The sequence below is a fragment of the Saccostrea echinata genome, unplaced genomic scaffold (genome assembly GCF_033153115.1).
Source record: "Saccostrea echinata isolate AGI-Se365-2 ecotype Australia unplaced genomic scaffold, CSIRO_AGI_Sech_v1 ptg000061l, whole genome shotgun sequence".
Taxonomy (NCBI): domain Eukaryota; kingdom Metazoa; phylum Mollusca; class Bivalvia; order Ostreida; family Ostreidae; genus Saccostrea; species Saccostrea echinata.
The window spans coordinates 713,185-727,723 of record NW_026889810.1 but is presented as its reverse complement, the minus strand read 5'-3'; the positions used below and the strand labels follow the sequence as shown (position 1 = coordinate 727,723).

The 14,539-nt window shown below is 32.7% G+C and overlaps 1 protein-coding gene across 1 annotated transcript in view; it reads left to right on the top strand.

Moving 5' to 3' along the window:
• The first annotated feature begins 4,512 nt into the window (after positions 1-4,512).
• Positions 4,513-14,539, top strand: part of LOC133175150 (uncharacterized) — a 48,072-nt gene continuing 38,045 nt past the window's right edge. Inside the window, 4 exon segments of the mRNA XM_061310271.1 lie at positions 4,513-4,570; positions 5,910-6,113; positions 12,266-12,280; positions 12,759-13,024. Coding sequence (XP_061166255.1) covers positions 4,513-4,570; positions 5,910-6,113; positions 12,266-12,280; positions 12,759-13,024 — 543 coding nt within the window.

Genomic DNA, 14,539 nt, shown 5'->3' with positions numbered 1-14,539 from the left:
TACAAAAAAAAAACAAAAAACAAACAAAAACAAAAACAAAAAAACCCTGAAATGTATTGATTAAAGCACAAAATTTTACACCTTTAGTTGTATTTGAACAATGTCTTATTCATTAATTTTCTCTTTTCATGTAAGCAGTGAGGAATATATACACATTTTAACGATAAAGTTATTAGGAAAACCTACTACATATATGTAATAGTTTTCGATATATAAATATATTCACAACTTATAGTGTTATCAATGATTTACCATTATTTCAATGACCATTCACACATTAGGTTTTCTTGTGTCCCAACAGCTATAATTGTCTCGTTTTCCTTTTTAACATCGGGCTCGATGCTATATGATGTTCTAGAAGCTTCCGTCAATATCAAGATCGGTGAATGACAAAAATAATTTGCACATTTCCCTTTTAATCGTTTATCACAACTTATTTCTTTTATGTCATTTAAATCAAGTTTTGATTGAATAATTCAGTGATGACGTTTTATGAAATAAATAAACGATTGATTGTTGTCAGTTTCATAAAAAATGCCAGAAACTTAGATCCGCCAACCGGAAACGCCACCGTACTCACGTTTTTGCTATTTCATGGCTGTTTATAGAAAATAAAAGTAGACTTTTAATTCAACGTACGATACTTACAATGCGAGTGAAATCTAAATATAGTTTACGGACATCATATTAGATCTAGTGTATTCTTAGAGGAGTAAGTAAAAACTCTGGTGCATCCGTTTCGGAGTTTATTTGCAAAATTTATTAATTTATAAGTATAGATTGTAAGGGGGACGTCGGAATTTTTTCCTTAAAAATTTTAAACCATATTAAATACAATCTGAACTTTTGTATTCTTTTCTGTTTTACAGTTGATTCATTTCTATCTCCTACTGGCAGATGAAACTTCTCTATAAAAAAAGTGCATATCAAATCAGAAAGACGTGGCTTTCTAAGTAAAATGTAATATATAATAGCAAGCACTGTGAGGAAAGTTAATAATTAAATATTCACTCCAACAAAAAGGCGGTGGTAAAAAAATCTATTTAAGAAGTACCAACTCCTCCCCCAACACACACACACAAACACACACATATACATTCACGTTGGTCATCTGATAAGAAACGTTACAACATAATGGAGAGCAAAATTAATGGATACATTCGTTGACGTTAAACATTTCGACTGTATTTCAATTTTACAGTGATGAACTTCTGAACTGCTAAATTGACTGATGAGCTCTTTAAAAATCCTAACAAATTAAAACAGTTCAAATTCTTTAAAAAATCATTAGTTTTATTTAACTAAAAACTATTATTTATTTCATGAAAGAACCAACAACTTATTTATTCAATTTTAGTAATTATGTGTATAACCTTCATACTTGCTAGTAAGTTTATACAGTGTTTAGTAAAAAAAAATTAAAAAGGAAATCTGATTTGTCAAATACAACAAAACATCTAAAGCGTCATTAATCATTTACATTGGAGAGAGAAAAAATACTTAGATATACATCAATTTAAGATAAATGAGCATTAATACGTTACACAAATTCCATCTTCAACTATATAACTTCCCCTGGTACATTTCTGAAATTCACTTCGTTATCATTAAATATCACATATTTCTATCGTTCTTTTGAGTTTTATTTCAAAAAGACTTTTTGCCTAGTCATACAGATCTAAGCTATTGTGAACTGTCAGCTTTTTGAAAAGACCAGGAAGCACAAAAGTATAATTCATGCCATTGGTTTAAATATTTTGGCAACTAAGGACAGATGTTGCATACAAAAAAGGATGCCTGGTTTGGTGTATATGTTTTTGGACCAATTTTGCTTGTTAATGATGGAAATAACAAATTTCAAAAATATCAGGAAATTGTAAACTTTTTATGATGTTAAAGGCTATTATTGTGAAATTTTGAATGAAAAATTAAACTTATTCATTTTACTTATATAAACATGACTACAGTTGTTATTTTCATGGTTTTTGAAAAAAAGTTTGTATCATCCATCCTTAAATGTTATGAAAATATTGTTTGAAATTTTCTGAATGTACTTTTATATGTAGATATATTTCTATGTAGTGTGCTTTCTTCATAATCCTATTGTTCCAATTGAACATGTAATTGACGCATGGCTTTATTGTTCTTTAGTCATTCAAGAAGTCCAGAAATGTCCGTGTATGTGTTCTTAAGTCGAGACCTGGACATTTGTTTTAGCTTATGATCATCAATTTCAATTATCAAAATTTATTATACCTCCGCTTGAAAATTTGGGGGTATATATAGTGATAGAGGGGTTTGTCCGTCTGTAAAACGCCCGTCTCTTGCATGTCAGGGTAGCTAATGGAACTGTATCTTATTTACATACTACTGGACGAAAAAAGTGCTGATAATCCTAAAATTTACTGATTAAGGCAGATAATAAATGATAAATTTCTTTTGTTGCTGATAAATACTCGTATTTACTGAAATATTTTTTTTTACTGTAGTAGCTGGTCTTTTTGTTGTTGCGAATAAATGCTGATAATTACTATTCCTTTTACTGTTTGTTCTGATTTGTACTGTGGAGAAAGCTGTTAATGTTGAGCATTTCTTAGATTTATTGCTATTGTTTTTAGGACAATAAGGGTGAAATAATGATCGAAGGAAAAGTTAATCTTTTGAAATGCAATGTTTTCAGATTTTTTTTTAAATTTCAATGACAAAAAAGTTACCAAACTGAACACAATTTTTATTTTAAGAAAATTCCATGACCTACATATTGTATCATTTATCATCGGTTGATTAGTGATTAATATATAAATGAAAACGTTTTGTCGATCTATCAAAATTTCAATCGTATTTAAACACATATCTCCCTTTTTTTATCTCTGAAATTCTTATTTTTAGTTCAGTCATAGGAAACTTACATATTTTACGTAAAATTTGAAAATAGAAGTACATATTTTTATTATTTGCATTAATTTTGCTACTTGGAACTTGTGCCTATCTGGAACAAAAATATTTTACATGTAGTTCTTAAATCTTAAGAACAATAGAGCTGTCCCTCCCCCAACCCACTTTTTCATACTTGAAATCAAATATTCGAATAATTTGAATTAACATGGTTTAAATATTCTTAAAAAAAAGCAACCAACAAAAACAGCAGAAAAAAAAGACTTGTATCAACTATGAAGCATTTTTTATAGTATACATAGGCAGGTATTTTTCCGTTTTTGACGTTGGCCTGAACATGCACATGAGGTTAAGTAAGACAAGAAGACATTTGTAACTTGAGCACGTGAAATATGGAGATAACGAACAGTATTCGAGCTCAAAAGTCCATTCAAACAAGACAGAATCAGGGAGAGAGCAAACACGGACCTCCAAAGCATCAGAGGTGCATGGAATCAGGTGCCATCGAGGAGTGAGCATCCCCTGCCGATCGGTCAAACCTGCCGTGTGCTCCTTGTAATGAATGGGAAAAATGAAAATATCCGTAGACAATTCATTTTGTAAAAAATGGCCTAATAATTAGTATGAAATGCGTCAGTCAGCATTTGACTTAAGGATAGATTATATTTGCTGACAAGGTCATTGTATCGACCATGGAACTTGCGAAATGATGACTTTAAACGAGATTGCTGATATTCTTGTTTCATCAACTTGTTTGTCAATATCATTTCTTATTTCAAAAATTGTTGAAATACTTCAATTTTGGTAGTTTTATAATGTTTAAATGAAAATATAGTTGTAGTTGACCAGATCTCATTCCCCTCCCCGCCCCAGTCAAAGAAAGTCGACTTTTGTCGAAGGGCACACCTGCCGTCTTGCATAACTGCCATCTCGCTCATTTGAAATGTGTGCAATATGAAGGTGAACATCGTTTATTTCCTTTACCACCTGTAGAAGCTGCTACTTTCGTTTTTGTGCACTGATGAGTCGGTGTACCTGTACTTCTTACAACATGCATTTCAGCAATGACTTCAGACAGATAGTATTTGCTCACAATATCTATAGTGCCATTATAAACATTATACCTATATTGGTCTATCACAAAACCTTTGTCTAAATGTTAAATGACAACAGTTTTTGAAATCTTGGTGTATTAATTGCGCATGTGGGTTCACCGATGAAAACTGTTATTATTATACCGATTTAAACTACTCAATATGTAAATAAATCAACATCTTTTTTTTGCAACATTTAATTGGAAGGGTTTAATGTAAGTGCATTATGTGTAAATATATTTTTATTCACTTATGTATATAAAACTTTTTTCTTCTATAACAGAAAAAGGTTAATTCTTAACGATCAGAAATATCGTCCATACCCCTATTATTGTTTTCGGACATTTATTTGATCAAAAAGACAGAAATAAGTATGCGTATTTTCTTTTCATATGTATTTACTGAATACAGATATAATGCTCCCTACTCTAAAAAAAAAATACACATTCTATTACATTTATGCAAAAGAGTTCTTGAAATACTTTTATAATTAAATATCAACATCTTTCACTTTTTTATAGCAATGAATCTGAGAATTCTTCAATTTACTCTAGTGCTGGTAAATGGAATCCTTACAAAAGGTACGTTTATGAAATTCTGTATGTGTATAAATGAAGAAAAAATGAATGTAGAACCTAATATAGTTAAAGATATCAAACGTTAAATTATTTCTTAATGGAACATTAAATATATTTTCTATTAATCAAATAAAAAAAACAGATTAGGTCTTTTACAGCCGCTTTGTCGATCCTGAATAAAAGTAAATAAAATGTCATTTCTAAAATACATCATCAGCGCTAGTAACTGGCGTTCAATTCTCAATGTGATAACGACTGAGAACTGCATAATCATGTTAATATACAATTAATTAATTATATTATGAGGTTAACATGCTGAAATAAGGACCCGAGACCTGGCCGACGAGGTGACCTGACCTGATCGAGGCCGCGTAGCGGCCGAGGTCAGGTCAGGTCAGCGAGTGGGCCAGGTCGAGGGTCCTTATTTCACCATGTTGAACTCATAAGGGGTAATAAATTGTTTTATTATACCAATATAAGTTAAGACAATTTTTGTAGGCTTAATTACTAAAATAATCAATTGTGTATTAGACCTACGAACTGTTATTATCAGTGTTTCATCGGGATCGGGATTCGGTAGTGAAGTTGTTTACTTTTCGCCTGGTCTTGTAAGTTTTTGCACCGCCGATTTATTAAAACACACTGTGATTGTCAGTAACATGTATTTCTATAAATTCACAAATACCATTTCCGAGTACAATGACAATCTGATGCAGATTTTTACTGTACAAAAGAGCCAAGTCTGCATTCGTTGAATTTGACATTGTAATGAAAGTTTCAATGAAAACGATAAATTTTATGACGCATCTAAAGGACAATCGTATTCCGTATCATAAAAAGACTATACATAGTTTTATAACGGCATTTTTTGTAATGAACAGTCATTACTGTATGCTTTAATTTTTAAATTTGAAAGGAATTTAGATTCACAGGTGATTTTTAGCGGTCATTTTTTATAATGACCGGGTCATTATACCCCACGTGCAATGATTCCTAGGTCATTATTGCTGTAAATGGTACTTTTTGGAGTCATTATTGAATTTAAAAGCTTTCTAACAAGCCAATCAAATTTGAGTATTCTTCATAGAGGTATAATAGTTTATATTAAACTTAGATATTTAGAAAACGTGCTATTTATTAGGTTTCTTTACGTATTGAATAGCTATTAAGACAACAAAATAAAAAAAAAAATAATGCTGTTTTTCATTTATTAAAAATCCAATTTTCTTTAATTAAGACGCACACGAAGTATTTTCTGAATACAAATGGCTGTTATATTACCAATTGATCCGAAGATACATATATTGTAATTAACGTATATTTTCTTCTTCTTTTATAATAGTTATTGCTCAAGACCCTTGCTCTGCATCAGTGTATACAGAACTGGGAGATTTAGCGAAAAGAAACCCAACTTACGTCCAGGATTCTGTCCCAGTATGTGACAGATACATTGATCGGAAGTGGTATAGGGCACGCTTCCACCAGATGCCAACATCCGCGCCTTCATTAGGGATGTGTGGGACAACGTATCCCTACTGGATGGATGGTAAATATACTAGTGAAAGATCTACACTTTCAACGTTTTTTTATTAATTGATCAAAAATTGTTATTTTAGATATCCACTCCCCTGAATGTGGATACTGTATAAATATAGATAGACGCGATTTTAGCAAGAGTTATTTCCCGTTGGTCGCCATTTGGAGGTCAGCAAGCCCAGTTTCCTTTCCCTTTTTTTCTTTTGTTACCAATTATGACTTTTCCTACTGGAACATGAGGTATAGATAACAGTTTTTCTTACGAATATTTGTTAACAAAAGCTAAGCTTCCTTTAATTCATAATTTTAGTATTTTAAAGATGTTTGCTAATGTATTTCTGTCATACATGTTGGTTGCTCAAAGAGGAAAATTCAATAGTCTGACCTCCAAGATGCCGGCCAAGGGAAATAACTCAAAGGCAAAATACGTCATACGAAAATTATCTATTTCATAAAGAATATCTCCTTGCAGTGCTAGATAATGTTTTAAGTAAAAAGATTACTCTTCTACTTGTCACACAACTCTCTGGTGAAATTTTATACGTTTTTAGACACCCAGACCCGCTAAGATGGCCAACTAACCATTACATTAAAAGTTTAATATCTTGACCTTAGCCTGTCTTTTAACACTTTTGTATAAGTTCAAATTAAATTTCAAAAATTTTAATGAAACACATTTTTTGACTTCTTTTCTGGAATGCCTGAAAAAATGCTAGTAATTTTGGTTCACAGCATCTATGGTCTTTGTGAAAAAAAATTTCAGCAAATCAAATATAATTGTTCAGAAGGAGCTTTGCTTAGGCTTCCCTATGTCTTTTGAACCATCACATTTTCCCCGGCCTTATTCTGAAAACGTGAATGATATGTTGTCGATGTAAATGGAAGCTCTCATATCGATTTTATCCTTTATTTCATTTTATTGTATGTTAAAAGTAGAAATATTTGAAATGACTTTTTATACCCCCGCTCCGAAGGAGAGGGGGTATACTGTTTTACCCTTGTGTGTATGTCTGTCTGTGTGTCCGTGTGTCTGTCCGTAACAAATTTTCGTAGCAGTTTTCTCAGCAACTACTCATCACAGATGATTGAAATTTTAGCACACTCTGATTAGTTATGCCATATGGTGGGGTTCACTTTTGTTCAAATCCGATGTCAGCTTCCTGTTTTTCCGTGCATCTGTCCGTACCAAATTTTCGTCACAGTTTTCCTAGCAACTACTCAGCGCAGAGGCTTGAAATTTCAGCACAATCTTTGCTTAGGCATGCCAAATGATTTATTTCTGTATGAATTTGATGTCAACATGAGAGTGTATATTCACATCAGAGCGGGGGTATTTACTTGTTATTATTCTTTTCAAATATATTCTTTTGAAAGACATTTTCTTCCTTTTGAACGATTTAAAATCTTTCAAATGCCGAAAAAGTTGAACCTTTATACTGGTGAGAAAAATAAAGTTATTGTGATTTGAAGACTTTAAAATAAATGTTGACATTCAACTAACGATGGAAAGTCCGAGTTCAAGCTTGGCAGTACTATATCATCTTTCCTTTTTAAATCCTCACTCTTTTTTCTTGCATTGTGGAGTTGCACATAGCATTTGTCGGGCTAACTCTTCGTATTTTTTGCTTCATCATACGCCTAGAATATATAAGCAAAATATATGAAATATGAAGATAAGGAATAGTAATCAGCATCAAAAGTCCATTGCAACAATACAAATTGGGAGCAGAGCAAGACCAAACCTCTAAAATCATCAGAGGTTAGATTAGGTGCCATAAAGAAGTAGTAAAAAAGGTAGTAAGCATCATTTCAACTGCATATAGCATGATATCACGGCTGTCAAAAAATATAATAAAATAATACTCCATCGTTCTACAAATTGTTAATAAGAATAACTGATATTTGAAAAGATCAGATCGGCACCCTTTAGAGAGAGATTACAGTTTTTCAGGTAGTGTAACCTGGGTAAAAATGAAATATACATCGATCTATGTTTTCTAATAATAACAAGTCTTTAGACATCTCTAGTACTTGGCAGCTACCAGACAAATATTTTATGATTGTGATAAGCGCTGAACGCTACAGCAATGCCTATCTCTAAGGTAGAGGTACAGTGGCACCCTTTACAGTAGAGATTAAGGGGAGGGACCCAGTTTAAAAAGCAGATTTTGTATTTTTTTACCACTTTATTTAACCCTCCTGGAATTGGGTTTTCTATGCCACAACGGACGAATTTGAAATTGCATTGAATTTCTTTTCACACGAACTTCTAATAGACAAACTGGATGATAATTTGGAGCCTTGAAAATTTCCTAAAAAGAAAGAAGCATTTGTGTAAATTGTATAATTTAATTTAAAGATATCCTTTATTTTATCTTTTAATCAGGTTTTTAGCTCACCTGAGCCGAAGGCTCAAGTGAGCTTTTCTGATCACTTTTTGTCCGGCGTCCGTCTGTCTGTCTGTCTGTCTGTCTGTAACATTTTCGACTTCTTCTCAAGAACCACTGGGCCAATTTCAACCAAACTTGCCACAAAGTATCCTTGGGTGAAGGGGATTCAAGTTTGTTAAAATGAGGGGCCACGCCCTTTCTCAAGGGGAGATAATAGAGAATTAGTAAAAAATTAATAGCATCTTTTAAAAATCTTCTTCTCAAGAACCACAGGGCCAGGAAAGATGAAAATCCTGTGGAAGCATCCTCAGGCAGTGTAGATTCAAGTTTGATCAAATCATGACCCCCGGGGGTAGGGCGGGGCCACAATGGAGGATCAAAGTTTTACATAGAAATATATAGGAAAAACCTTTAAAAATCTTCTTCCCAAGGACAGCAAAGCCATAATGAGTCATATTTATATGGAAGCATCCTCAGGTAGTGTAGATTCAAATTTGTTCAAATGATGATCCCCAGGGTTAGGGCAGGGCCACAATGGAGGATCAAAGTTTTACATAGAAATATATAGGAAAAACCTTCAAAAATCTTCTTCTCAAGAACAGCAAAGCCATGATGAGTCATATTTATATGGAAGCATCCTCAGGTAGTGTAGATTCAAATTTGTTCAAATCATGACCCCCGGGGGTAGGGCGGGGCCACAATGGAGGATCAAAGTTTTACATAGAAATATATAGGAAAAACCTTCAAAAATCTTCTTCTCAAGAACAGCAAAGCCATGATGAGTCATATTTATATGGAAGCATCCTCAGGTAGTGTAGATTCAAATTTGTTCAAATCATGACCCCCGGGGGTAGGGCAGGGCCACAATGGAGGATCAAAGTTTTACATAGAAATATATAGGAAAAATCTAAAAAAATCTTCTTCTCAACAACAGCAAAGCCATGATGAGTCATATTTATATGGAAGCATCCTCAGGTAGTGTAGATTCAAGTTTGTTCAAATCATGACCCCTGGGGGTAGGGCGAGGCCATGATTGACTATCAAAGTTTTACATAGAAATATTTAGGAAAAATTTTAAAAATCTTCTTCTCAGGAACAGCAAAGCCCTGATTGATCATATTTATGTGGAAGCATCCTCAAGTATGTAGATTTTATTTTGTTCAAATCATGACCCCTGGGGGTAGGGTGGGGCCACAATGGAGGATCAAAGTCTTAAATAGAAATATATAGGATAATATCTTCTACTGAAGAACTGCAAAGCCATGATTAGTCATTTTGATATGGAAGCATCCTCAGGTAGTGTAGATTCAATTTTGTTAAAATGGTGACCCTTGGGGATAGGGTCAGACCACAATGGGGGATAGAAAATTTTAGATAGGAAAATATCTTCTTCTCAAGAACTGAAAATCATATTTAGTCATTTTGATATGCAAGCATCCTCAGGTAGTGTAAATTCAATTTTGTTCAAATAATGACCCCCTGGGGTAGGATGGGGCCCAATGGGGGATCGAAAGTTTAACTTAAGAAGAATTAGAAAAATATTTCTTCTCAAGAACAGAAAAGCTATGTTTAGTCATATTGATCTGGAAGCATCCTCAGGTGGTGTACATGTAGATTCAAATTTGTTCAAATGATGACCCCTGGGATAGGGAGGAGCCACAATGGGGGATCAAATTTTTACAAAGGAATATATGGGAAATTTTTTTGAGCATCTCCTCAAGTACAACAAAGCCATTTGTTATATTGACATGGAAGCAACATCAGGTAGTTTAAAATTCAAGCCCCCCCCCCCCCCCCCCGGTTGGTAATCTTTTCAATACTGAACTCATTTGTGCTTTTGCCTAGCCAATGTGCTCAGGTGAGCGATGTGGCCCATGGGCCTCTTGTTCTTTATTCAAATGATGAAAATGGCGGGTGGGTAGGTGGCTGCCGAAAGGATACATCATTTGTCTTTTTTTGGGAGAATATTTCATATAGGTTACCCTATATTTCCGGATAACTCGTCATATAGTTTTCAAGATAGGGAGTTCTTGTTTTGCAGATCAGTTGTTCATGTTTTAAAAATTTGCATATTGCATAAAATTTGATTTTTAATTATTTTTTGAGAAAAATACCAGCTGTGGAACTTTTTTTTTCAAAATATTGCATATAGGGTACCCCATTTCTCAAGATGAGTCCTCTTACAGTTTTCAAGATAGGAAGTTCTTATTTTGCAGTTTAATTGGACATACATGTATTTTAGAGATGTCCACTTTAATTGAATTTTGATTTTTGTTTATGTAGGAGAAAAAGCCAGCTGTTGAATTTAGTCTCTTTTTTGTGGCAAAATATACCATACAGGGTACCTAATTTGTCCGGATAACTCCTCCTTCAGTTTTCAAGATAGGATATTTTGTCTAATTTTTCAGATCAATTGTACATATATCAAAGATGTTCATTTTTGATAAATTATGAGAAAAATATCTGCTGTTAAACTTAGTCTTTTTTGCAAATTAGTGCAAAATATTCCCGATAGCCCCAGCTACAGTTTTCAATATAAGAAGATTATATTTTGCAGATATCAGTTTTACATATATCAGAGGTGTGCATACATGTACTTCTAGGATGTTGATTTCTGATCATTTATGGGGGAAATGCCATTTGTTGAACTAAGTCGTTTCTTTGCAAAATTTCCTAATAGGATATATTGATTTTGCTGGAATGTCACCTCCTACAGTTTTTGGAATAGACAGTTTTTATAAGAATAGACAAAGTTCACATATACAAACGTTATTTCTTTTCTAGAGACATTTTAGGGTCAACTGACATAAGGTGCTGTTTTCCCTCTATAACATTACCAACTTTACGGTGAAGTAATCTTTATGTGTATGTTCAGTATGTTTCTTTGGTAACCCATACTTTGCCTATAAATGTTTGGAATAAAATTGTAACGTTTAAATATTTCAATTTTTTTGCACGTAAGTTACAAAGGACAGGATGAGAAAAATGGGTTTTTCACGACAAAGGAAAATAACTCTTGCAAATAGAAAATCTGTCTTCTGATATGAGAATTACCAGTTCTGTTCATACAAAGAAAACCTGGTTTGCTGTCACATCGACAGCTTTCCACTTGTTTTAATTGTATTTTAAAGGAGCTTGTCAGATATTGTGATAATGTTTTGATAGATTCGCCACCAGACTCAGGAGAAACGAAGACTGCCAAAGTCTGCCAGGTTGGTTTTAGTAGTACCTGTTCAAAGGAACACACCATTAGTGTAAAGAATTGTGGGAATTTTTTCGTTTATGAATTGACACCATTGGATCTGTGCAGCTCTGCATATTGTTTTGGTGAGCTAACTTATTTATTTCAGTTTTACTTTTTATGTATCTCGAGCTCTTTCAATAATAAAGTGAGCGCTGCTGCCAGCCTAGAAATCGATCTGTCCCTGCAGAATTATTTGTCCGGAATAACTTTACTCTATTTCCAAATTTAATAAGAAAGGTTAAGCTTAAATTAGTTAAATAGAGTATTAACCATTTTCTCTTTGAATATTCGATATCAACTTTTTTTAAATTGAATAATATACAATGATATATTTGAGAAAAATACTCGTTGACGCTACATATTTGAACCTACCAGAATGAAAAATTACATTAAGTTTATTCTAGCAATTTCACACTTTCTTTAACCAAGCATAAAGGGTAATCTCATCTGTGTATTCTTTTAAGTCGTAAAAATTCAGGATGAATCTATTAAAATACCTACTGAGAATATCTCCTTTTTTGTTTTCAGAACCAGGCTCTTCATGTAAGTATTTTTTATTGATAAGAAGACCAAATGTCGATGTTCAAATTGCTCTCTAATTTCAAAATTGAAACATAATGCTTCCCTATAATTATGCACTGTACGCTCTCTTCGGAAAAGCTTCATGATTTTCAACCCTATTTTGGAATAAATGCTTCGAAATTTGCAGGAAATGTTGAGACATTTAAGAGATACCCCAAAAATTAACTATTTTAGATAATTTACTCTCCCTTTGTAAAATATTTTAAGAAATCTTTTCAAAACTATTCCCGTCTTCATTTTTATGAATATATCCTTAATACGTTATTGATTATTCATCCTTTTCATTTTGAGACTTTATTGTCCATATGACAAATTAAGATAACCGTGCCTTGCCAGTGACCTTAAAGTCATCTAGTATCTCATAAATACACCTTTGCTCAGAATAATCGCAGAATGACTTAAGGACCAGAATGAATTTCTTATTCATTTATTTTTATAGGTGTTACTGAAGTTCCATCAAGTATAACAGTAGCTTACCACAGCGTTTCCTGGACAACAGTAATAGTAGGAATAAAGACGATACATGAACCCGATGTTCATTTTGTCTGTCAGTTTCAAAGATTGGCTGACCAGAATCTTTATTACGAAATCACGTGGTATGTTGACAATACAGAAGTTTTCCGCAATCAAACAATATCTGCATCCGATGCAGCTTTGTTATCAGGGACGCAGATGCTGGCTAAAGGCAAGAAGGCTAACTCGATGGTGAGTGATGGATTGAACATGTTTTAGTAATCTTGGTTTCAGGTAGGGATCGATTTCCGTTGCATTTTAATTCAACTGATCAACATCACCACCCTTACCTTTATACATGTATATCGTAGTCTTGTTTGCTTTGCTCACTTGCATGTACTTTTTGAGTTACTAAGGCCAGAGTTTTTTTATTTTCTGTTTAACGGGAATTTTTAAGAAAAAGTCGGGTCGAGGGGACGAAATAAAATAAAAATAAAAAGTTCAAAATTTGTCGAGTCGAGACCATAAAAAAAAATAAAACCCAAAAATGGTATGAATTTTTTTTTATAGAATGTTGAAAAATGAACGAAACACAATAAAATTTTGTTGATCATTTATTTGGATTTCAAATATGGATAAAAAGATACACCTCCTAACTATATGCATGTGTCATCCTACTGTGGTTAATTACACTTGTAAATTCTAGTATGAAAGCAAAACAATAAAATTTACAGTTTAAATTATTATATAGCAACAATAATGTTGGATACACGGATAACAGAAAAATCCACACTGCTTAAAAATTTATAGATGTCTTCTTTTGGTCATCTCCTACTGTATAAAATTTATAAAAGTAATGATAAGAAATGTTTTAAGCTACATATATTTTGATTAAACAGAAGTTTGGAGAAAAATATGGGGTTGATAGCTAACTTGACAATGCATTCCTAGTATAGGACTAACACATTCTTGAGGTTCAGAATGGAAATTTGTCAGCTGAAATTATTTGACGAACAACAGCAGTCATCTTGGAAGTCTTCTGAACTCTTCACAAATGGTTGGGTCTCCACCAAGAAATCAAACTGCACAAAAAATGCATTGTTCCTTTAAGATACTTTATTAATATAACCAAATACAAGTAGTAGTTAGAAAGTAGAAGATAAAAAAACAGTATTTATATGAGATTATTTTCTTTTCTTAATGAAGATAAAAAACATTTTTTAAGAGTTTTTGATAATAACACATTTCTTATATTATAAATATAATAATTTTGTTCTTTGTTCAATTTGCATTTAAAATATTAAATTGGACATTTAGTTGACTTAATTCTTTCTATCTCTACCTTTCCACAGGGTAATGTGTGCAACTCCAATTAGCTGTCACTTGTCAGTGTTAGTTTTAAATATTCTTTTCCAATCGTAATTTTGTTGGAATCCTGATCTCATTTAGTTCAACCTAGCAGACATGGACTTGTATCTAAAATATTTTAATCGTAATTTTATGTCCCTGATAGAGTTAAACATAATTCATTGTAAAATTAAATTTTACCGCGAATTTTACCTCAATTTGTTATGTGATCAAATTAAATATACAATGTAAACATCTTTAAAAGAAACAAAAAAAGTATCAAAAAATGTTAACCATCGAACAATTGTAACAGAAAGTTTATTAAGACGTCAAAAAACTTACCCCCAACTCTTTAGACACAAGTTCAACAGTTCACATGGTTCAGTGTGCATCTAGTGTATTTAGGTTGTTGATGCCTTC